This window comes from Myotis yumanensis, unplaced genomic scaffold (assembly GCF_028538775.1).
Source record: "Myotis yumanensis isolate MYYU_CA2020_CCGP unplaced genomic scaffold, mMyoYum1.0.hap1 SCAF_1, whole genome shotgun sequence".
In the NCBI taxonomy this organism is placed as follows: Eukaryota; Metazoa; Chordata; class Mammalia; order Chiroptera; family Vespertilionidae; genus Myotis; species Myotis yumanensis.
Genome location: NW_027223752.1, coordinates 52,016,267 through 52,041,156, shown reverse-complemented (window position 1 = coordinate 52,041,156; position 24,890 = coordinate 52,016,267). Strand labels below are relative to the sequence as shown.

Here is a 24,890-nt window from a genome sequence, read left to right as displayed (position 1 = left end):
TCATCAATTGGCTGCCTTCTGCACTCCCCCTACTGGGGATCGAGCCTGCAACCCCCAGCATGTGCCCTGGGTTGACATTCAACCACTGTTGGATTTGTCTTTTAAAACTATTTTAATAGCTCAGTCGATGTGGCTCAGTGGTTGAGCATCGAACCATGAACCAGAAGGTCACGGTTTGATTCCCAGTCAGGGCACAAGCCTGGGTTGCAGGCTCGATTTGGGATCTATTAGTGCACCTAGGAACCAAAGAGTACTCAAGTCAATATACCTACAACCAGCAAAGCAATTTCTCCCTGAAAATTCTCGTTGTGATGGAGAACTAACACAAATGCCTGAGCTTATTTTGCAGCAAGAACCTGCTGTGTTTTTATAAACCCTTTCCCTTGAGCATATAATCCAGCCCTGTTCTGGCTACCAAGTGAGGCAGAATACCTCTTTTTAGAAATAGAAAACATATAGGAAGAAAAGTTTCAAATTTATTTTTCATGGGAAATTAAATAAAAATCTATATTTTAAACAAATATCTAATTTAATTAATTTCTGCTTCTCATTCATTCATTCAATTACTAAGTGCCTACAATTCCAGGCATTGTTTTATGTATTAGAGATATAGTAGCAAATAAAACAACAAAAAATCTCTGCCTTTAAGCCTTTGAGAGAGGCCCCCAAAAGGTTAAATAGTCTATGGCAGTGGTTCTCAACCTTCTGGCCCTTTAAATACAGTTCCTCGTGTTGTGACCCAACCACAAAATTATTTTCGTTGCTACTTCATAACTGTAATGTTGCTACTGTTATGAATCGTAATGTAAATATCTGATATGCAGGATGGTCTTAGGCAACCCCTGTGAAAGGGTCGTTTGACCGCCAAAGGGGTCGCGACCCACAGGTTGAGAACCGCTGTTATGGCCACAGTCTTGGGATAAGCTACAATCAAGTTCTGAGCTCTTCCACTTTATCCTCCTACTCTAAGTATGGGACCAAGCAGAGCCTGTTAACCCCCATGCTCACTCCTCTACCACACAATTGATGGGCAGATTTACCCAGAAAAAGAGGCTCTTTAGGCATTATCATCAATGTCACGTCCATGCCTTGATTCCCAAATAGCTCTCTGGTTTTCTTTCAAGAGCCATCCTCTGCCTATTACCCATCTTCAGCTGGAATGCACTGCTAGTATTTCAAACTTAAGACGCCTAAATTCACCCCAGCTGGTTTGGCTTAGTAGATACAGCGTCGATCTGCAGACTGAAGGGTCCCAGGTTTGAGTCCAGTCGAGGGCACATGCCCAGGTTGTGGGCTCGATCCCTAGTAGGGGTTGTGCAAGAGGCAGCCAATCAATGATTCTCGCTCATCATTGATGTTTCCATCTTCCTCTCTGAATTCAATATTTTTTTTTTAAAAAAAAGATGCCTAAATTCAACCCAAAATAAGTTTCTCCCCCAACTTTCCCATTTCTAGACATAGTATCACCACCCTCCTAGATATCCAGGCTTGAAACCTCAGAAACAGCTCTGACTCATCCTTCTCCCCTCAACCCTGACATACATGTGGGCTGCTAATTCTGGTAGGTTATATCCCTGTATCACTTTTCTACTACAGGCCAGCAACGGCCCCTTATCTCTCAAGGGAGCTCATTGTCATCTGATTGTTCAAACCGTTAGTACTTAATCCTTACCACAGCCCAGCATTCCAGGAGCTTCATTAAATGGCTCCAACCTACTTTCCTAGCCTGTCTCCTTAATCACACCATATATATAGCAGAATGGAACTAGATAATGTGCTGTTCCTCGTATTTCCCTCTTTGCTTGAAATAACTCTTTCATTTCCACTTAATTCTCCTAAGAGCATATCAACTACAGCTTCTTTCATGAAACTCTTTGTCATGCTCAGACTGGATAAAATGTCTCCTTTTTCCAACTCCTGATGATGCTAATTTGTGACTTGGGAACCTTATCTGTTCTGCCTTCTGTTATAGTTATCTGGCTCCTTGGCTTATCTGCTTGTCTGTTCTTTGAGGACAAGGACCCTTCTTACCCTGGTATCCCCAGGACATACTTTCACATAGTAGGTCCTCAGATTTACTGAGTCAAAGTTGCTGAAAAACATATTCATTGTCACCTTTAAAGTAAAGTTAATATCTTTCGATCTCAAGGAGAGATTTTATTTTCTTCTTTTGCTGATTTCAAAACTTGAAGCGAATCAGTATAAAAAATCATACTGCTTTCATTCCCTAAACTCATAAAAGGGACTTATTTAGCTGTAATTAAAAAAAAAAAAAGCCTAAGAAAACAACCCTAGTGATGGAATATAAGACATGAGACCACAAACTAAACACAGTGTAAAGGCTTAACAGACACTAGAAATCCATTTGCCCACAGTGCGCAGGGCAGAAAGAATTCTACCCAGCAAGGATTCAGAATCCTGCTGGGAAGGAGGTGTAAAATTTGCATTAATAAGGGGAAATTCAATCCCTCAGCAGCCATGGGATTCTACAAATCCTGCAAGGGGGGAAAATCAGAGATCTTCAGATTAAACTCTTCAAAACCAAGTTTATCACCTTTCAGATGAGATTTCCTAATGATATACACTAGTTCAATGACATTTCAGTTAAAAGTACATTGAAATTCACTGTCCTTTCTCAGATACTAGGTATGACCTCATTTTCTACTCTGGCAATTTAAGTTTTCAACCATCTCTTGTTCCCATATGTTTAAAATCCATTCAAAACAGCAGCCCTGATTATGAATTCACTGAAGAAGAAAAGACCAGGGAAACCAAAGGGACCCACATGTTTTAGTTTTCAAATATTCAAAAAAACATGAGTAGGCAGATATGTTGATTAGACTTCACTAACTACTTAAATTTATTTATTTTTCCATATCTTTTCTATTTAAATGCATTTTCCTTTTTTAAAGGTACATTTCAATAAATGCATTTTCATTATACGGTAACATAACTTCATTATAGAATAGTTTAGAAAAATATCCACACTATCTCTTCCAAAACTAATTCTGTTAATACTTTGGCATTATCTCTTCCCACTGATTCTCTCATCTTCCCTTCCCCTGAGGGGAAATTTTGAGGCACTTCTAATGTAGTATTTTGATTTCCCCTTATACAAACCATAAACATTTTCAGATTGCTACAAGTTTTCCTAAATATTCTTTTAAGTGACTATATAATATTTACAAGTCACTTTATTATAACCCAGGGTATTTGATAAAGGATTTGAGATGGATCCATATATTCCCTTATACTTGGATAGGTGGGTCATTTCTAAAATTTTACTTCAAATGACATTGCGACAGTTTTATACACAAAACTTAATCTATATTTTGGGTTAATTGTGATTGATTCCAAGAGTAAAGATTATTCTATTAGGGAGGACAGTAAGTTTATCAAATTACTTTCTAGAGTATTTGTAACAATTTGCAAAGTGAAGAGCAATGTATGAGAGTGTCAGTTTAACTGTGTACTTAACTATGTTTTTTTTAAAAAAGGGGACAGGAGAGAGAGGGCTAACCACAAAGGTCAATAGTACTGTGTTGTTAACAGAATTCAGTCAAATACAATTCTTAGCCAACTACCTTGATCAAAGCATGTAACTATGTACCCAATTAGGGTACAGAGTTTGCTAAACCCCATCTTTTTTTCTTACCTACGATCTAATACATAATTTCCTCCCTTTATACTTTCCTTAACCACCAAGCCACACATCTGCCAAGAGTATGTACTTATTGGTGAGTCTATCTATATTTTGTATGTACTTCACTGTAACGAGTACATATGTATTATTTCTATATGCTATTTTTTTAAAAAAATATATTTTATTGATTTTTTTACAGAGAAGAAGGGAGAGAGATAGAGAGTTAGAAACATCGATGAGAGAGAAACATCGATCAGCTGCCTCCTGCACATCTCCCACTGGGGATGTGCCCGCAACCCAGGTACATGCCCTTGACCGGAATCGAACCTGGGACCTTTCAGTCCGCAGGCCGACGCTCTATCCACTGAGCCAAACCGGTTTCGGCTCTATATGCTATTTTTAACCTATGTTCTTGCACAGTTGCATTTGTGAGATGGTAAGTGTGGTTGTTATTTTATTGTAAAAGTATCTGTGAATATAAAAAAGTGAGGTTAGGAAGGGAAACAAGCTAATTTGATAGGTGCTAATGATTATGTGTGTGGGGGTGTGCATGCACACGTGTATATGTTTACTTATTTATTATTCTTTGTTTATTTGCCTACTGGAGTCCGCATTTTATTTTTTAGCAATATACTATGATATAAAGATATTCATTATACTCACTTCCCAATCAGTTTCTCCTTTTTTTAAATGTTGTCCAATTTGTTTTTGTGTATGTGCTTGCCTCCTCTGTCTTTAAGGCTAAGAGAAGCCTCTCATCCAGACCACTAGTTTCCCAAACCATGAGCATTGAAAAAGAGATGACATGGCCTTCTGAGGAGTGGCCTAAAGCAAAGCTGAGTCTTCTTTCATAATTCTAGAGTTAGCCTGAATACAAGGACAGGAGTGGAGTGGAGGTGCCAGTTCATTCCCAGGTTGCAGCTGGAAGTCCAAATTACCCATCCTTCCTAACCAGCAAGGAAAAACCAGCATTGGCAAGAGCTACACACTGGAGTGTCAATGAGACCCCAAGTGGGCTAGCCTGTACATCCTGTATGTCCAGTAGGTCCTTTCAGCCAACAGATTCGACAGGCCCAGATTCTCTAGAGTGGATGCTTACTGTAAGGCACCTGGCTGCATCTCAGTGCCATTACACAAACTCTGAGGGATGCTAGAATGCCACACCATACCAGTGAAAACTGGCAAGGTCTTTGTCTTTAATTTCAATACATACACTTAAATAGAGAAGCTGAAGAATTTGGGTGTTAACATTAGCCACAAATAAAGGGAATGTCTGAAACAATGAAGGTCCAACACACCTGATTTCGCAGAGGCTGTTGTGATGGCCGATCCCTGTGTGTGTGGCTTTCTCGAGTTATTGCAGATGCACCAGAATCTACATGAACTGACCCTACTGGAGTAGGCTGGAAAAATATAACACAAAGTCAAATGGAGAAAACAGGTCCCACTTAATGCCTCTGCAAAGGACTGCATCATTCAAATTCTACTAGAATAGTAGTAATTATTATTTTCAGCCACCAAGGGCAATTTCAAGGTCTTCTTGTCTTCTCTGTTTGCTTATCTGCAAAAGGGATGCAGCTTGGTCCTCAATACTTCATTGGAGAGTAGTAGCTTACCTTTGAAAATAAAAAAACATCCTGCGGTGATGTCTGTTAGCATGCTCTCGTGCCCTGTGACCCCTGGCCAGAAGAGCAAATTCAAAAGTGTCCTATGGTGCTAGGTTACAACCCTACAGAAGTCAAGCACCTTAACATCTTATGTAGCACCAGCTTCTGTATCATTCAAATGAAAATTCTTCTTAAAAACTGGCTTAATGCCCCGGCCAGTTTGGCTCAGTGGATAGAGCATCAGCCTGCAGACTGAAGGGACCTGGGCTTGATTCCAGTCAAGAGCACATGCCGGTTGTGGGCCTGAACCCCAGTAGGGGGCATGCAGGAGGCAGCCGATCAATGATTCTCTCTCATCATTCTCTCTCCCTTCCTCTCTGAAATCAATAAAAAAAATATATTTTTTAAAAAACTGGCTTAACTTCTGGTCTCTTATGACATACTGGTCATAACCTTAAAAACATATAAGGGAGTAACTCCTACTTCCTAACTCTAGTAAGAGCAATCTATGGCATCTTCCTGAAAACGTTGGTAAATGTAAAGTTTACAGTCAAAGAAATGTTTCCCCCTATAGATTTAAGCAGAAAGTCTGGCAAGGAAAGGGATGAGGTAGTGCTGGTCTGAAGTGAGGAGGTAGATAAAAAGGATACTCACAATAGGCCTCCCGACCCAATCGTAGGCGTAGTCAAAGGTGTAACCTTTCCTTTCAAAGAGGTCTGTGAAGAGGGTCCGTAAGTACTCATAGTCAGGTTTTTCAAAGAAGTCTAATCGCCTGACATATCGCAGGTAGGTTGCCATCTCCTCTGTTAGGAAAGAGGTGAAAGGCCACGCTCATTAACCAGATGCTTCGCATGCGCAGAAGCTCTGGGCCAAGCAAGGAATATTGTACAGACTATTTGACACAGTGTTTTCTTTATGGACCAAATGAAAGTGACATCACCTATCTTGAGCTAAATAACAATAAAAGAAACTAAGTTTTTTTCTGGGGAGCACCTTTATCTAGAGATCCCAAGTCATAATCTTCACCTACTTGAAAGCTTTATTCACATTCGCTGGAGTGTCCTTTTAGCATCTCACCTGGAAAGTTTTCACAGAGTGCTTCAATGGGAGTATTCCTTTTGGTGTCACCAATTTTTTGATATCTCTCTTTTAATGTATCAGCCTGCAGAGAGTAAAAAAAGTTATTTGGAAAGAGATCTAGTATGTTTGGGAACAGAATGGTTGTTTCACTCAAATTGGCAGGATTTATTAGGTATTTTTCTTAATTATTTTTCTAACATTAATAAGAAATGTAGTAGAGATGATGTATTTAAATATGTACATAACATCTGCAGGGTTCCAGAACATTTACTTGAAAATATATTTAGTAGTCTCAGATAAACACCATCAATGAGACAAGTGCCCAGAATAAGAAGATAAAAATACCATGTAGCAATATTTTCAGAATTGAAGAAGCTTAGTAATCTCCCAGGGCCACTGGGGATCAAAAGTGATTCAGCCTTGCCATGGCTGGCATGGCTCAGCTGGTTGGAGTGTCATCCCATACACCAAAAGGTGATGGATTCGGTTCCTGGTCAGAGCACATGACCAGATTGTGGGTTCGATCCATGTGCAGGAAGCAACCAGTAGATGTTTCTCTCTCCCTCTTCCTCTCTCTGGAGTCAATTTTATTTATTTATTTTTTAAATATATTTTATTGATATTTTTTACAGAGAGAAAGGGAGAGGGATAGAGAGTTAGAAACATCAATCAGCTGCCTCCTGCACACTCCCTACTGGGGTTGTGCCCGCAACCAAGGTACATGCCCTTGACCGGAATCGAACCTGGGACCCTTCAGTCCGCAAGCCAACGCTCTATCCACTGAGCCAAACCAGTTAGGGCTGGAATCAATTTAAAAAAAATGATTCAGTATTCCCCTCCTTAGATCAGCTCTATGATAAGATTAAAAATACTCCTAAATCCAAGTGGGGACAGATAGATAAATGACTCTATATCATACTTACTGAAAAAAAACAAGAAATAGAAAACAATGTGTTTCTACAGTGAGGTTCCAGAGGGAAAAAATGTTATCTATGATATAGGCATGGCTAACAGATAGGTTTGATATATGTCAGTGGCTCAAAGCAGACAAGTCTGGTTTGCTCAGGACTATAGACAGAGGGCTCCTGGAGCTTGGACCGATAATGTGGTCTCAAGGCAGTCTCTTTTGTTTTTTGTTTTTTTTTTAAATATATTTTATTGATTTTTTACAGAGAGGAAGGGAGAGAGACAGAGAGTTAGAAACGTCAGTGAGAGAGCAACATCAATCAGCTGCCTCCTGCACACCTCCTACTGGGGATGTGTCCACAACCCAGGTACATGCCCTTGACCGGAATCGAACCTGGGACCCTTCAGTCCGCAGGCAGACGCTCCATCCACTGAGCCAAACCGGTACTGGCTCAAGGCAGTCTCTTGAGGCTCTACCTGGCCTGCTGTACCCAGCTTTAAGCAATAATGTTCTAAAGTAAATTGGAAAAATTTTAGATCTATAACTATCACTAAAATGATTTATGGGCTGTGAGAAAGTTTCAAGAAGCAATTAATAAAATACATACTAGCATATGAATGCATTGTTTGGCTACATAATGAGCAAATAGGATGTGAAACTATTTGACAACTGTCAATATTAATGAGAAGATATATATGACTAGAAGACCATGGAGGAGATATTAGAGGAAGTTAAGGGAAAAGAAGTATCTTCCCAAAGGGAAGTAGAAACCTTACTTTTCAGGACCATGTTCTAGGACACAGCAAATCAACCATTCTGCCCTCTTGGGGTGGTGAAGTATCCAAAGCTACTGATTACGTTTCTTTCCATACTAACACATTGATATAATTTTTAAAAATATATTTTTTAATGATTTCAGAGGCAGGGAAAGGTAGAGAGAGATAGAAGTATCAATGAGAGAGAATCATTGATCAGCAGCCTCCTGCATGCCCCCTACTGGTGATAGAGCCTGCAACCCAGGCATGTGCCCTTGACAGGAATCGAACCTGGGACCCTTCAGTCCGCAGGCCAATGCTCTATCCACTGAGCCAATGTTGTTATAATTTACAGCTCAAAAATATATCTCACATTTAACTAACTAGTGGGATTTAGCATGGGTTAAAGGGGTGGGCAAACTTTTTGACTCGAGGGCCACAATGGGTTCTTAAACTGGACCGGAGGGAGGGCCAGAACAAAAGCATGGATGGAATGTTTGTGTGAACTAATATAAATTCAAAGTAAACATCATTACATAAAAGGGTCCGGTCTTTTTTTTTTTTTAGTTTTATTCATTTCAAACGGGCCGGATCCGGCCCGCGGGCCGTAGTTTGCCCACGGCTGGGTTAGAAGCTTAGCATTGTCTTGTCTACAGCCAAAGGCACAGTCATTATAATGGTTATATTTATAATTAACTAGAGGCCCAATGCATGAAATTCATGCAAGAGTAGGCCTTCCTTCTCCTAGCTGCTGGCATCAGCTTCCCTCTGGCACCCGGGACCCAGGCTTCCCTCGCAGCCCCTGCTTCATCTGGAAGGTCGTTTGGAAGGACATCTGGTCTAATTAGCATATTATGCTTTTATTATTATAGACTAGAGGCCCGGTGCACAAAAATTTGTGCACTCGGGGGGTGAGGGGGGTGGGGAGGTCCCTCAGCCCGGCCTGTGCCCTCTTGAAGTCTGGGACCCCTTGGGAGATAACGACCTGCTGGCTTAGGCCTGCTCCTGGGTGGCAGAGGGCAGGCCCAATCCCTAGGTACAGCCCCTGGTCGGGCTCAGAGCAGGGCTGATTGGGGAGTTGGGGCGCCACCCCCTGTCATGCACAGAGCAGGGCGGATCGGGAGGTTGCGATACCACCCCTAGTCACGCTCAAGATAGGGCTGATTGAGGGGTTGGGGCACCGCCCCCGTCACACTGAAGGCAGGGTTGATGGGGAGGTTGTGGCGCCACCCCGTCACGCACAGAGCAGGGCCGATCAGGGGGTTGGGGAGCTCCCCCCTGTCAGGCACAGAGCAGGGCAAATAGGGGAGTTGGGGCACCGCCCCCTGTCACACACAGAGCAGGGCGGATCAGGGGGTTGGGGTGCTGCCCTCTATTACCTACAGAGCAGGGCCGATCAGGGGGTTGGGGCGCCGCCACTGTCACACTCAGGGCAGGGCCAATGGGGAGGTTATGGCTCTACCCCGTCACACACAGAGCAGGGTCCATTTGGGGGAGGGGTTTGGGGCTCCGCACCCTGTCACACACAGAACCTCAGGGCGATCAGGGGGTTGGGGAGCTCCCCCCTGTCAGGCACAGAGCAGGGCTGACCAGGGGGTTGGGGCGCCTTCCCCTGTCACGAACAGAGCAGGGCGAATAGGGAGGTTGTGGCCCCGCCCCCTGTCACACACAGAGCCGCAGGGCGATCAGGGAGTTTGGTCACTGCCCCCTGTCACGCTGATCCCGGATTCGGGAGGCCTCGCGGCTCCGCTGATCCCGGTGCTGGGAGGCATATTACCCTTTTACTTTATAGGATAGAGGCCTGGTGCACGGGTGGGGGCTGGCTGGTTTGCCCTGAAGGGTGTCCTGGATCAGGGTGGGTGTCCCGCTTGGGTGCCTGGCCAGCCTGGGTGAGGGGATGATGGCTGTTTGCATCTGGTCACACCCCCTTCAGAGTGGGGGTCCCCACTGGGGTGCCTGGCCAGTCTGGCTGAGGGGCTGAGGGCCGTTTTCAGGCTGGCGGGTGCCTGAAGCTCAAAACCTGTCCTTTTTTTCTTTTCTTTTTTATTCTGGGCCAGCTTTAGCGCTGAGGCTCGGCTCCAGCTCTGATGCCTCGGCTGCTGAAAGCAGGTTTCTGGCCTTTGTTTACCTTCTGTATTTGAAACAATGTTGCGGTCCTGCTGGCTGAAGCCCGGCTGACTAAAGCAGGTTTCTGGGGTTTTGTTTAGCTTCTATATTTGTAACATAGTTGCTTAGAGTTGCAGCTGAGAGGCCGGCAAGGCAGGCAGGGAACCTGGCTTCCTCCGTCACTGGAGCAAGCAAGCCTCCTGTTCGCTTCAGTGCATGGCTGCCGGCCGCCATCTTGGTTAGCAGTTAATTTGCATATCTCACTGATTAGCCAATGGGAAGGGTAGCGGAGGTATGGCTAATTACCATGTTTCTCTTTTATTAGATAGGATAATTAACTCTAATAGAAATGTACTGTATTGACACCTACCAAAAGAAGGCTATTTAAACTACATGGTTCACAAGGAATGACTATTGTCTGCATAGGCATTTATTCAATAAAACACTTGAACAGCAACATTAAACCTGGATTTTTGTTTTCGTTTAGGTGAGCACTCAGCTTATATAGGATGAACAAATATTTCCAGTTCCTCTTAGGGACACACCCAGCCCTGCTGGCCTTACTGGTAAAATGTATAGCAGCTGCTGTCACCAATTTGTTCCAGAAATTCCCCAACACACTGGGAACACTCATCTTGCTACATAATGGTAGTGGAAGAGGCATACTGACAGAGAGGAAAGCAGCACTGCCAAGGCTGGGAGGGAACAAGGGAAGAGATTATGGAAAATCCAAAAACAAGGAAGAAGGATTCAGATGGGGAAGAAGACAAATGGTAGCAAAACAGAGCTTCCAAAGCCCAGGTGAGCATTTACAATATAGACTAATGTAACCAGTCCTTGCTTCTCATCTCTCTAGCCAATCATTCCCCTTTGTGCTTCTTGCAGACATCAAATCAGCAACCCCTTCATTACCAACTGAGTATTGAAACAAAGTCCTCCACTGAGCACTTTCAAGGATACCTTGAGTCCTTGCCAGGGCAGGCTGCCTCGAAGGAAATACATGAACATATGGCCCAGAGCTTCCAAATCATCCCTCCGGCTTTGCTCTAAAAGGGAAGACAGATCACACATTACATTTATAGTTAATAAAGTAGAAAGGCCCTTAAAACCAAGCAGTCCGTTCAGTAACTCTTCTGCTCTGGAAAGTCTCGCTTATTAATTCTTTATCTAAATCAGGGATAGTATTTTAGTTCAAGACAGAAAAACAATGTGTGCTCCTCTACCTAGAAGTATTAAGAGAAAAGAGCAAATCCTAAACTAAAATCAAGTCCAAATTACTGAACAGTGAGTAACCACCCCTCATTCAATGCTGTCAGCTTCCTGAAAGGAAGATATCTTAAATGAAACATTATTTTCAGTGTATGGGCTATAATTATCCTTGGTTACCATCAGAGAAGGTGAGCAGCAGACTAGCAGCTGAAGCTGCTGAAACCATCCATTTTGGGTAGGCCTGTGAAGACACAAGCTGCAGAATGCCTAGCATACATGGCTAGTGCTTTTTGTCATAAAAATTAATATCAAATTTTAACTTCATATAATAGAACATCAATGTATAATCTCTCAGCTCCATTCTATTTGTACTATGTTCTATAACTACCTTAAGAAAAATTACTAAGGTGCCCTGTATGGCACCTTATAGGATTCCAGCATTCTGGGAGCATATATATAAGACAAATTGCTGGGGTTTTTTTTTTCTTTCTTTTAACTGTAATGATTAAAATGGTAAAGAACTGCAGAATAGTTAATAAAAAATTATAACTTCATCTCAGAAAACATCCTATTCCACCTTTGGTTGTCATACTGAATTTAAGTAGTATACACCTCCATTTCTAATTTGCCAATTATGGTTCATCGGAGACATTTTATGTGTTTATTTTTCAGAATCAAGTTTAGGGCTTTATAAAAAAATTACAGCCGAAACCGGTTTGGCTCAGTGGATAGAGCGTTGGCCTGCGGACTGAAAGGTCCCAGGTTCGATTCCAGTCAAGGGCATGTACCTGGGTTGCGGGCACATCCCCAGTGGGGGGTGTGCAGGAGGCAGCTGATCGATGTTTCTCTCTCATCGATGTTTCTAACTATCTCTCTCCCTTCCTCTCTGTAAAAAATCAATAAAATATATTTTAAAAAATTATAGAAGCAAGACTAAGGGGCTACCTTACATTTGACTGCTTTCACTGTGCAGAAAGTAAAACCCAGGAGTCAAGGAGGCTGGGAAAGCTATTCAACTAACTCAAAATACCACAGCACAACGTGTTTAAATGCCGCCACCAATCATGGGAAATTTGCATGAAAAAGCGTGAATAGTACTCCTCAAAAGAGAAAAACAAAGAAAAGGAAACTTTCTAATTTTTGCTGTTTGAAGGCAGCTTTAGGAAAGGGGGTCACTAATGGGAAGGAGGTTTTCGGAAAGGTGGTCACTAAAGGCACCCTGATGAGATATAAAAATAACATAAAATTGAGTACATCAATTGAAATGATCTTAAAAAGAATAAAATAAACCAGGAGCTTTTGTCTACTGGCTTGCCTGAAGTTTGCAATAAATTTTATTCGCAATTGAAAACAAAAAGCCATTACACAAAAGCAGAGTTTGTTAACAGAACTTAAAGATAAAACAAATTTAAAAAAGAGGAGGCAGGTTCAATCGAGGCCTCCCAGAAATCAGGGCAGATAGAGAAATCACACCCTGCAGTTTCTCACACTACATCACACCTACTCATCAGCTCTCCATTTTTATATTCACTTCCTGTAACAAGAGGCCCCTTGGTAATAAAAAAATTCACTGGATAAATGGCTGCACTTTAGTTAGTTGAGCACAAGAGGGCGAAACTCTCCACATTTTCAATATTGATCAGCCCTACAGAAAAAGACTTTCTTTTCACAGCAAAGACCATTCACTATAAAAATGAGATAAAAAAATAAATAAACATTAAGCCCACTGGAATAAGTAATTTTCAAAAACTGAGAACCATGAAAAATAGCTGTGGAATATGCGATAATAGGAAAAACAATAGTTCTGAGTCAAGTCATCTAGCTCTTGACCCATCCTTTCCATTTATTTAATCCATGTGAAATTCAGCATGATCAAGTCATCTACTTTGGGCCTAAATTTCCTCATTTGAAAATAAAGTGGTTGACTTAGTCAGTGGTCGGCAAACTGCGGCTCGGCAAACTGCGGCTCGAGAGCCACATGCAGCTCTTTGGCCCCTGAGTGTGGCTCTTCCACAAAATACCGACTTCTGCGCATGGGCCACAAAGTTTCAATCGCACAGTACGTGCTTGCCTGCACGTGGTATTTTGTGGAAGAGCCACACTCAAGGGGCCAAAGAGCCGCATGTGGCTCGCGAGCCGCAGTTTGCTGACCACGGAGGTAATCTGAAAAGTCATTTTCCAGCTCTAAAATAACCTATGATAATTTAAGCCATTAGGACCTATCAAGAAAAAAAAAAAGAAAACCAGAGCCATGCTTTATTTCCATATTTCTTTGAACATTCTAATTCAAGTCAGTATTCTCACACGCCCTTATTTATTCATGCAAGATATTTTCATTTTAAAGAAGAAAGATTTCAATGCCAGTGAGAACAGTAGGACATAAAATTTTTCCACACCATAAAGGCTTGCTTTCAACCAATCAGAAAGATGTGCTTAGTTTACATGCACCACATCCCTGATTTTAGGTCAAATACATTTTGTTGTAGGAAAGGGGCTGGATTGCCCAGTGTTCTCACCCTAACTTCAATGACTAAAGACTACTTAAATGGGCTACCTTAACCAGGGCTTAATCAGTGGGGAACGTGGCTAACCTCATGTGGCAAGATCAGGTTTAGGAAGCATCTTTCCTCACAAAATTATTGGCAATTCTCTCCAAGTCATTTGAAAATACACTTCCCTTTTTCTTCATTACAACATAAAGGATGCTACACATTTAAAAATTTATGTGTTTATTTATCAGAATCAAGTTTAGGGCTTTATCATTCATGATTTCAACTCAAGTTATATCACACTACTTTGTAAAGTCATTTTTACTCTTTGCTAATACTAATAGGACAGAGTTCCTTGAGACCCTGGTCAGAGTTTAAAGGGCATTTGACAACCTTCTATATGTATTCTCTGAGGTACTGTAAGGATAAAATATGGTGACAGGTTGAATTGGACCTGAAAAACTGTGGAACTAGGAAGTCAAAGTTTGGAGATAAACTCTAAGTTCCAATAGAAATGGCTACACCAAGAATGAAGAAACCTAGTCTGACAAAAGTGGATGCTTAAAACATTTTGTTGAATAAATAAGTGGTAATTACCATTACAGAGTCTTTGCTACTATCAGACACTACGTTAAACACTTTATATGCATTTTCTCACACAAACCTATAATATAAAGTTTATCATACCCATTTCATAGATTAAGATAACTGAGGTTGAGGGAGGAAGGTTACTGGACCAAAATCACATAGTTTTAAATGAAAAAGCCAAGATTTGTATCCATTTTTCTTAACCTTATACAAATATAACACATACCCACTCCTCCCCTTGTCTGTACTTGCCTTTCCTGACAAGAATAATAAAGGCAGAAGACAAATTGCTGAGCCCAGGAAGCACACACTGGAACAATAATTTCCAGTCTCAGTAAAGCCAAGCAATTATGACTTTACTATTTATAACACAGTCTGTCTCCTTGTAAAAAGGAAGAAGGAAATATTGAGCACTATGCAAGAGACCTGTGTTACATATATTACCCATTCAATCTTCAAAGCATCCTTGTGAAATATTAGTCTTATTTTACAGATAAGTTTCAGGGAGATTAAGAAAATTATCCAAAGTGACACTGATAATAAGTAGCAGAGATTCTAGTCTAATTTTAAAGTATTACATTTAGTTAAATGAGGATTTCCATGTGGTTACTGAAAAAATTCTGACAGCATTCATGATTTCAACTAAAGTTGTATCACACTACTTTGTAATGTCATTTTAATCTTCGCTAATACTAATTCATTATCTGAATACCTGTACAGTTTATAAGGCAACTTTGTAGCTATTTATCTTAGTCTTTAAAATACATATTAGTGAAAAAAATACTTATTAGTGTACCACAGTTCATTAATATTTAAACACCTGATATAATTAGCTATGTCTATGATTATGAAACTTGATAATATTCCATTTATATGTCTACTCTCTAGGGTGGTGATTTCCAAACATTTTTTTTTTCAATCACTGTGGAACTTGTCTCCAAACAGAATCTTCCATGAAAGAACAATATATAAAACATATAAAAAGGAAAGCTTTTTTGGACCTGCTGAGAAGGCTTCCACTGTTCTTTAGGCTTCTCTCACAAAAATTCTCCTCTGGACCATTTCCTCTCACAAATAAGGCCTTTTGCCTTGATTAGAGCTTTATGAAATATTTGTGCAAACTATCATGTATAAAATGTAAGATTCATGGAAAAGCAAATATATTTTCACTGAATAAGACATAACCTCTTCCTTAAAGAATTATTCATGGAATTATGCACAGTGAACAGAAGACTAATTCATGTTTTAGTGAAGTACTCCTCCCCAAAGCAGATGTCATATACAAGGTCATCCATACCAAACTCATCACTAAACTTATTCCAATACTACCACCTTAATACAGTAAGTCTATTACCCACACTGCTAAAAAATTAAACATTTGGAAACACAGCAAGGTTGACCCTGGGACACGGGGTTAAGGATGCCGGTTGCTTGCAGTCAAAAATCTATATATGGGGGGAGGGGGGGGATGGGAGTTTAATGGGGGGGGGATGAGGACACATTTGTAATACCTTAACTAATAAAGAATTTTAAAAAAATCTATATATAACTTTTGACTCCCCAAAAACCTAACTACTAATAACTTACTGTTGACTAGAAGTTTTACCAGTAACATAATTAACACATATTTATATGTATTATATGTTATATTCTTACAATGAAGTAAGCTATAGCAAAGAAATTAAGAAAATTATCAAGAAAATACATTTACAGTGTTCATAGAAAAAAAACCATATAAGTGGATCTGTGAAGTCAAACCCATGTTTTTCAAGGGCCAACTGTATAAAGAATTAAAATCCTTAAGTTGTCCAACAGGATACTCAGGAAAGTCATTAACTTACCATCTTAAGTTCTCAAGTATAAAAATCCACTTACCATGTGAAGCAATAAGAATCACAAGTTGTAATGCACAATGGGGACAAAGTATTATTAGAATAAAAAGTTGTTTTAAAAAGCCGCCCTGTTCATGGAGCAGGAAATAAACACACCTTTGCCAAGATGCGTGTTGATAGACATATATCTTGCAGTTCCAGTTAAACTTTTGTGTTCCCTGTAAGGTATATGTTTTTTGGTTTCAGGGTCTATGTATTCCTTAGCCAGTCCAAAGTCTATAATGTGTATAACATGCTCTTTCTTATTGCCTTGCCGGCCAATCAGGAAGTTCTCTGGCTTGACATCTCGATAAATGAGATTCTTTGAGTGCACATATTCCATTCGAGAAAGCTGAAAGAGAAAAAACAATGATGTAAATACTCTAAACAAGTCTACTGAAAAAATACATGGAAACATTTGCTTTATCAGCCCAAGGTTTTACTTACTGAAATGAAAATAAAACTAATTTCTTCTTCACCACCCAGAGTCACTTTACTCTTATCCACCAGAAAATATTTTCTGATACTAATATTCACATAACAAATCTCCAGATTAAATAGTGGGGTAGTACAGGTCAGCTAAGCCTCATAATGTTACAATTTGCAAATGGTAAATGGAATTAAGTATTTTTATGCTATTTCAGAAAGTAAGCATTTGAGAGGCAAGAAGTATCTATGCAGAGACAGTGCATCAAACTACGCTGGCAGCCTTTGAAGACAGTGCCACATTCACATCCTGCCCACACCTTCCTCTCAGCTGAATAGGACTCCCCAGTTCAGCTCTCTCAGTTGTGGAAATAAGGCAAGTGAGGCCCAGAGAAGTTAATACTGGACTGATATCACAGAGCTAATTAGTAGCAAAGGTAAAGGTACTTTTTATATATGAAAGTAAAATTATCCTAAAATAATAATCATAAAAGTATTTTAAATTTCATTAAGTTCATTTCTAGCTACAAAGCTTTTCTACTTACTTAATACAGAAAGGGAAGCATGGACTTTTGAATTTTGGGTTCAAAATATAAAGTCAATTTTCCAACATTTCCAAGTTTTTGCTGTAAAGTGGAGGAGACCATTACCACCTTAGTCCAATAAAGATGCATTTGCATCCTCCTCTGAGGGGCTGACAAACTTCTCAAAGGAACTATCTTTACTGCTCAAACTGGTAATGGTATGTAATTTGGTAGGAGCTGAGAGAGCTGCCTCCTTAGCTATGTCATTCTGTGAGAAGTGAAGGCCAGAGAACTAAGGCAGGTTCTTGGTCACACAATTTTGGAATCTTAATAGTTAGAGCAGTGGATTACATCTCCAAGCTCTTCTTGGATGCAACAGTAAAGGGAGAGGGAAGACATGACAAAACCTTACAGTCGTGTTTAAACCTATAAATAAAACATCTGAGAAATTATTTGCATTTGTACAACTTCACCTACTCACCCTCTTTCTTTCTAACCTAAATTATATGCTTCCACTTCAGATAAGGACAGGGCACTGTTCCAAAGTGCAAATTCTTAAAACAGATCAAAGAGCAGACGCAGCCTGACTTTTCTGGGTTAGTCCTTTTTGCCCGGGAATGCACTATCAAGCCTGTGAGTGCACATTCACTAGATGCCACTACATCTGGTCAATCACCAAAAGCGACAAAAGGATGTGTTGGGGGGTGAGGGCTGACTATCCGTTTGCAGAATAGCAATGTCAACTTACCAACTGGATGGCTATCATTAACACAGTCTTCAAAGTAAAAGCTCGGTCACAGAGGTCAAACAAGTCCTCCAAGCTAGGGCCGAGGAGCTCCAGCACCATGGCATTGTATTTCCCACACGGTCCAAAGTAATATACCTGTGGGAGACCTTCACCTGAAAGCAGAGGGGAAGTGAGTGCAGAATGGAGAATACAAAAACCAAAATATGACAGCTGTATCAGCACTGAGTTATAAAGAAAGTACAATTTGTGAGATTTCCATTTTCTTTCATAATCCCTACTGGAGAACTAAACTGAGCACAACAGCATCAAAGGGACCTAATAAAGCAGTGGTTCTCAACCTGTGGGTCCCGACCCCTTTGGCAGTCGAACGACCCTTTCACAGGGGTCGCCTAAGACCATCCTGCATATCAGATATTTACATTACGATTCCTAACAGTAGCAACATTACAGTTACGAAGTAGCAACGAAAATAATTTTATGGTTGGGTCACAACATGAGGAACTGTATTTAAAGGGTCAGAACGTTGAGAATCACTGTAATAAAGGGTGGGAACGGCTAAGTCATTGCACAATTAAGTTCAAATAAGCAGTTATTTAATACCAGAGTGCAAACGGCATATCTACTACTATATAAGACCGAGAAGGGTTCCTGATCCATTACTTGATCAGAGTGTAAACTATTCTTCCCCAAGGATGCCCAAAAGTGTTCTATCATAATAGGTTAAAAAATGGCTTGCTCAAAGGCCAGACTAACAGACCCTGCTGCATTAGTTGGTTTAATTTGCATTTCCTATGCGTACTGCCAAAGCCACATGTGAAGCTGTTTGCAATTGTTTCCTCAAGGACAAATCAAATCAAACTGAAGGGGTGAGGTCACAGAGGGTACAGCCTGGCCCTCTTCTCACAGGGAGGCTCCGTAGTTTCCTGTTTTCTATTAGCTGGAGCAAAGTCAACAGACAAGGTTTGGTTACTGATAAGTAACTATAAAAGGAAAAGGGGGGAAAATACAAGGCTAGATTTCCCCCAGATTTAAAATCCATAGCTATACGAAGCCAAAATCTAGACTTTCTTACCTAAGTGGCAACTTGATAAGAAAGTGTATTGTAAATGTGAGGTATATAGTGAATATGTGTTAGATAGCACCATGTGAACAGTGATTATGAATGAGGCCCAGAACATTTTAAAAATCTGGTCTCACAGAGCACAGACACTTCCATCTTACACATTTATGTATACCATAGCCTACAGTTGCAAATGATGCAGATTACTGCTTGTTTTTGCCTACAAATACCTTTATGAAAGAGACCCCCTTAGAGATCCTTTACCCATTCAGTCTGCAACACAGAAGAGGGCCTTCACCAGAACCTAACTAACCATGTTGGCACCCTGATCTTGGACTTCCAACTTCTGGAACTGTGAGAAATAAATTTCTGTGTTTATAAGCCATCCAGTATGTGTGGTATTTTGATATAACAGCCCAAATGAACTAATACAATATCTACTACTTAAAGCTTTAACCTACTATGCCCATTATTCTCTCCAGGATAGGTCTTATATATCTGGAGTTAGCTATAATATATATGTTAAACTATTTAATGTACTGCATCAGTCTACCTTGTTCCATCTAAATACTAAACAATGAGTGTTTTCATAAATTCATTCCTACCTCAAATCATCTAATATAGTATATTCTGCTCCTGCTAGTTCCATAAATGTCCATTGAATTGTCTTTGTGCTTGTTTTGATTCTTCCTATCTCCAAAAGGAAACAGAATTTAATTTGAAAAGTCTTTTTCCCCTGTTGTTTTGAAGAACTCATTCTTTCGTTTATTTAAAATATATAAAACCTAACAGCTGTTCCCAATGAGTCCTGCCGAGAAAGCCAAAACAGAACTCTATCATGGAGACGTATTGCTTTTATTAACCAAATACATGGTAGATGGTAGTTTGGGGTTCTTTATTTTAAAATATATTTTTATTGGTTTTAGAGTGAAAGGAAGAGAGAGGGAGAGAGAAACATCAAATCACTGCCTCCCCTATGCACCCTGACCAGGGATCAAGCCCACAACCTGAGTATGTGCCTGACTGGGAATCAAACCAGCAACCTTTGGGTGCATGGATGATGCTCAACCAAATGAACCACACCAGCCAGGGCAGGAGATCTTTTAAATTTATATTCTGAATAATAGTTTTTGATGTCACTAAAATTTGGTTTTCCTAATATTTAAAGTATTATATTCTTGAAAAACATGCTGCAGCAGATCTGTTAGTCACCTGCCCAATATCTACTCTCTTCTTTCTTAATAACAGAATTCCTAATTATAGTGAATAGCAACCTTCCCAGTTATACATATCTTTCCAGCCTCCCTTGATAATAGGAATGACAGGTGAGATGGAAGCAGAAATTGTTGAATGAGGTGGTTCTAGAAAAGCTCTTTCAAGGAAGATGACTCAAGTTGGAGCTATGCCCCTTCGATGATGGCTGAAGCTCCAGAAGCCATCTAGAACTATCAGACACTTTAAGGATATAAGTTAGGGAGAACCAAGATGGCGGCGTAGGGAGCGGACCTGTGTGTGCTGCTCTCTCACAGCATCATTGAAACTATCAACTATGAAGTAAACAACCGCCACTCAGAACCATGGGGAAGTTGGCCCAGTGGGAGATTACAACTGGAGGAAAAGAAAGAAGCGCAGTGAGACTGAGTGGGAGCTACGGAGGCACCAAAACCAGAGGTACGCAGTCACACGCCACGCGGGCTGCAAATGGATTCTCGGTTTTTTACGAACCCTCGAATCCTCTGGGCTTGCTCGGGGCGGGTCTCTGAGGCCCCAGATCCCACAGGGAGAGGCGGCCACGGCCTTGCAGTGGTCGGAGAGCGAGGGAAGCTCTGACACGCGGCTGCTCGCCGGCACTGAGGGACAAGAAGTCCTGGTGTCCCGGGGAGGCGAGGGGCGCGGAGAGGCCGCCATCGCTATTTCCTCCACGCTGGCGACTCCCTGTGACCCCGCCCTACCCTCAGGGCTGTGCCAGAGGCACAAGAGGGAATGACTGTGCTTTTACAAACTCTCAAATCCACTGAGCTGGTTCCGGCGGGTCTCTGAGGCCCCAGGCCCCAAGGCGAGAGACGGCACGGCCTTCCAGCGGTCCGAAAGCGAGGGAGGCTCTGGCGCTCGGCTGCTCGCCGGCACTGGGGGACACAAAGTCCTGGAGTCCTGGATAGGCAAGGGGCCGCTGAGTCTCCGCCCCGGCGACTCCCTGTGACCCCGCCCTACGCAATTTACATTCCCGTCTGGGCTGTGCCAGACTCACAAGTAGAAACGCCTTTGCTTCTGCAAACTTTCAAATCCACTGAGCTGGTTCAGGCGGGATCATGAGGCACCAGACCCTACGGGGAGAGGCAGCAGGGCCTTGCAGCCATCAGAAAGCGAGGGAGACTCTGTTGCACAGCTGCTCGCCGGCACTGGGGGACACAAAGCCCTGGCAGAGATTCAAGGGGCCGCGGACACTCAGCCAGTGCTATTTGCTCTGCCATGGCGACTCCCTGAGTCTCAGCCCTAATCAATTTACATCCCCATCCAAGCTGTGCCAGGTGCACAAAAAGACCCACCTGCGCTTTTGCAGCCTATCCCAACAAATTGCAGACTTCAACTGCTCGCAGCCATGGGAAACACACTCAAGAAGCAGACCCAGGAGAACCAGGATGGCGGCATAAGGAAGAGACCTGTGCGTGCTACCTCACACAACAACATCGAAACTACCAAATATCAGACAAACACCTATCATACAGAACCATGGGAAAGTTGGCCCAGTGGAAGCTCTACAACTGGAAGGAGAGAAAGAACATTGAGACTGAGTAGGATGTGACACCAAGTACAGAGCCCAACCCAACAAACTGCAGATTTCAACTCCTCGCATAGAAAGAAGCGCATTGAGACTGAGTAGGATGTGCAGAGGCACCAAGTACAGAGCCCATCCCAGCAGGCTGCAGATTTCAGCTCCTTGCATCTGGGAGGGACGCAATCGGGGGGCAGAGTCGGGTCCGGGGCCGGCCAGGGCTGGGCCTGACTCGGCCGGCACTGTGGAACTGCTGTACCAGCAAGCGCACAAACATGCCCACTGGTCCCAGTCTCTTGTGGGACGCTGGGGGACAGCAGACAGGCAGTCTGTGCACTTGGTGGAGGGCAGGAGTGCTGGATGTTCAACCACCAGGAACAACTGGAGATTTTGTCTGGTGGGGAGCCGCCGGCAGGGGACAGAGGGCAAAACTTCCTGTTTCCCCGGTAAGGCTGGGATGGCCCCGGTGAGGTCGGGATGGCCCCGGTGAGGTTGAAACAATCCCGGTGTGGTAGGGACAACCCCGGTCAGGTCGAAACGGCCCCGGTGTGGTAGGGACAACCCCGGTCAGGTTGAAACGGCCCCCGAGAGGTAGGGACGACCCCGGTGAGATTGAAACGGCCCCGGTGAGGTTGAAACGGCCCCCGTGAGGTAGGGACGACCCCGGTGAGGTTGAAACGGCCCCTGTGAGGTAGGGACGACCCTGGTCAGGTCGAAACGGCCCCGGTGTGGTAGGGACAACCCCAGCCAGGTTGAAACGGCCCCGGTGTGGTAGGGACAACCCCAGTCAGGTTGAAACGGCCCCCGTGAGGTAGGGACGACCCCGGTGAGGTTGAAACGGCTCCCGTGAGGTAGGGACGACCCCGGTCAGGTCGAAACGGCCCCGGTGTGGTAGGGACAACCCCGGTCAGGTTGAAACGGCCCCGGTGTGGTAGGGACAACCCCGGTCAGGTTGAAACGGCCCCCGAGAGGTAGGGACGACCCCGGTGAGATTGAAACGGCCCCGGTGAGGTTGAAACGGCCCCCGTGAGGTAGGGACGACCCGGGTCAGGTCGAAACGGCCCCGGTGTGGTAGGGACAACCCCGGTCAGGTTGAAACGGCCCCCATGAGGTAGGGACGACCCCGGTGAGGTTGAAACGGCCCCCGTGAGGTAGGGACGACCCCAGTCAGGTCGAAACGGCCCCGGTGTGGTAGGGACAACCCCGGTCAGGTTGAAACGGCCCCTGAGAGGTAGGGACGACCCCGGTGAGATTGAAACGGCCCCGGTGAGGTTGAAACGGCCCCCGTGAGGTAGGGACGACCCCGGTGAGGTCGAAACGGCCCCTGTGAGGTAGGGACGACCCTGGTCAGGTCGAAACGGCCCCGGTGTGGTAGGGACAACCCCAGCCAGGTTGAAACGGCCCCGGTGTGGTAGGGACAACCCCAGTCAGGTTGAAACGGCCCCCGTGAGGTAGGGACGACCCCGGCGAGGTTGAAACGGCTCCCGTGAGGTAGGGACGACCCCGGTCAGGTCGAAACGGCCCCGGTGTGGTAGGGACAACCCCGGTCAGGTTGAAACAGCCCCGGTGTGGTAGGGACAACCCCGGTGAGGTTGAAACGGCCCCTGTGAGGTAGGGACGACCCCGGTCAGGTCGAAACGGCCCCGGTGTGGTAGGGACGACCCCGATCAGGTTGAAACGGCCCCCGTGAGGTAGGGACGACCCCGGTGAGGTCGAAACGGCCCCCGTGAGGTAGGGACGACCCCGGTCAGGTCGAAACGGCCCCGGTGTGGTAGGGACGACCCCGGTGAGGTTGAAACAGCCCCCGTGAGGTAGGGACGACCCCAGTCTGGTCGAAACGGCCCCGGTGTGGTAGGGACAACCCCAGTCAGGTTGAAACAGCCCCGGTGTGGTAGGGACAACCCCGGTGAGGTTGAAACGGCCCCCGTGAGGTAGGGACGACCCCGGTGAGGTTGAAACGGCCCCTGTGAGGTAGGGACGACCCCGGTCAGGTCGAAACGGCCCCGGTGTGGTAGGGACAACCCCAGCCAGGTTGAAACGGCCCCGGTGTGGTAGGGACAACCCCAGTCAGGTTGAAACGGCCCCCGTGAGGTAGGGATGACCCCGGTGAGGTTGAAACGGCTCCCGTGAGGTAGGGACGACCCCGGTCAGGTCGAAACGGCCCCGGTGTGGTAGGGACAACCCCGGTCAGGTTGAAACGGCCCCGGTGTGGTAGGGACGACCCCAGTGAGGTTGAAACGGCCCCCGTGAGGTAGGGACGACCCTGGTCAGGTCGAAACGGCCCCGGTGTGGTAGGGACAACCCCGGTGAGGTTGAAACGGCCCCCGTGAGGTAGGGACGACCCCGGTGAGGTTGACGGCCCCGGTGAGGTTGAAACGGCCCTGGTGAGGCTCAGACGGCCCTGGTGAGGTTGAGACTACTCCAGTGAGGTTGGGACAAATAAAGGGGACCAGTATGGACTGATGAACAGGGGTAGATACAGAAGCAGAGCAACATTGAACAGAATGTTAAACTACAGTGGGAAGCCTGGGGAGGGTTGGGGGGGGGGGATTAAGAGACCAACTGAAGGACTTATATGCATGCATATAAGATTAACCAATGGACACAAGACACGGGGCGGGGGGGGGGCGGGGGGTAGGGGCCGGGGGAATGTCAAGGGGGGGAAAAAAGGAGACATATGTAATACTCTCTGTAATACTTTAAGAAATAAAAATTATTTAAATATAAAAAAAAAAAAAAAAGGATATAAGTTAGTGCCAAGAGTGGATGAAACAGCCCTAGCTGGGTGGCTCAGTTGGTTGGAGTGTCATTCCATATATCAAAAGGTTGTGGGTTCTATCCCCGGTCTGGGCATATACGGGAGGCAACTGGTCAATGTTTCTCTCTCACATCAATGTGTGTGTGTCTCTCTCTCTCCTTTCCTATCTCTAAAATAAAATAAAAAATAAATAAAAGAACTCGAGCTCCTGATGGCTATGAAGTAACCATACCAATGGTGGATTTCCCTTCCCTCTGGAATTTTTAAAAAAATCCTCACCTGAGGATATTTTTTTCCATTGATCTTTGGAGAGTGGAAACGAAGGAGAGATGGAGAGAGGGGGGAA

At 43.7% G+C, this 24,890-nt stretch overlaps 1 protein-coding gene across 6 annotated transcripts in view; it reads right to left on the bottom strand.

Moving 5' to 3' along the window:
- CSNK1G1 (casein kinase 1 gamma 1) overlaps positions 1-24,890 on the bottom strand; it is a 164,318-nt gene that overhangs the window by 27,996 nt on the left and 111,432 nt on the right. For 5 of the 6 annotated variants that reach the window (XR_011472207.1, XM_070421106.1, XM_070421148.1 and 2 more), the window contains exons 5-10: positions 17,954-18,105; positions 16,373-16,607; positions 11,059-11,144; positions 6,328-6,412; positions 5,905-6,053; positions 4,942-5,046 (exon numbers count right to left, since the gene is read on the bottom strand). Coding sequence is in view for 5 of the 6 variants with exons in the window: in XM_070421106.1 (XP_070277207.1) it covers positions 4,942-5,046; positions 5,905-6,053; positions 6,328-6,412; positions 11,059-11,144; positions 16,373-16,607; positions 17,954-18,105 (812 nt within the window). In the remaining variant the exon portion in view is untranslated. The remainder of the gene's footprint in view (positions 1-4,941; positions 5,047-5,904; positions 6,054-6,327; positions 6,413-11,058; positions 11,145-16,372; positions 16,608-17,953; positions 18,106-24,890) is intronic. The other variant, XM_070421138.1, reaches the window with a different exon arrangement.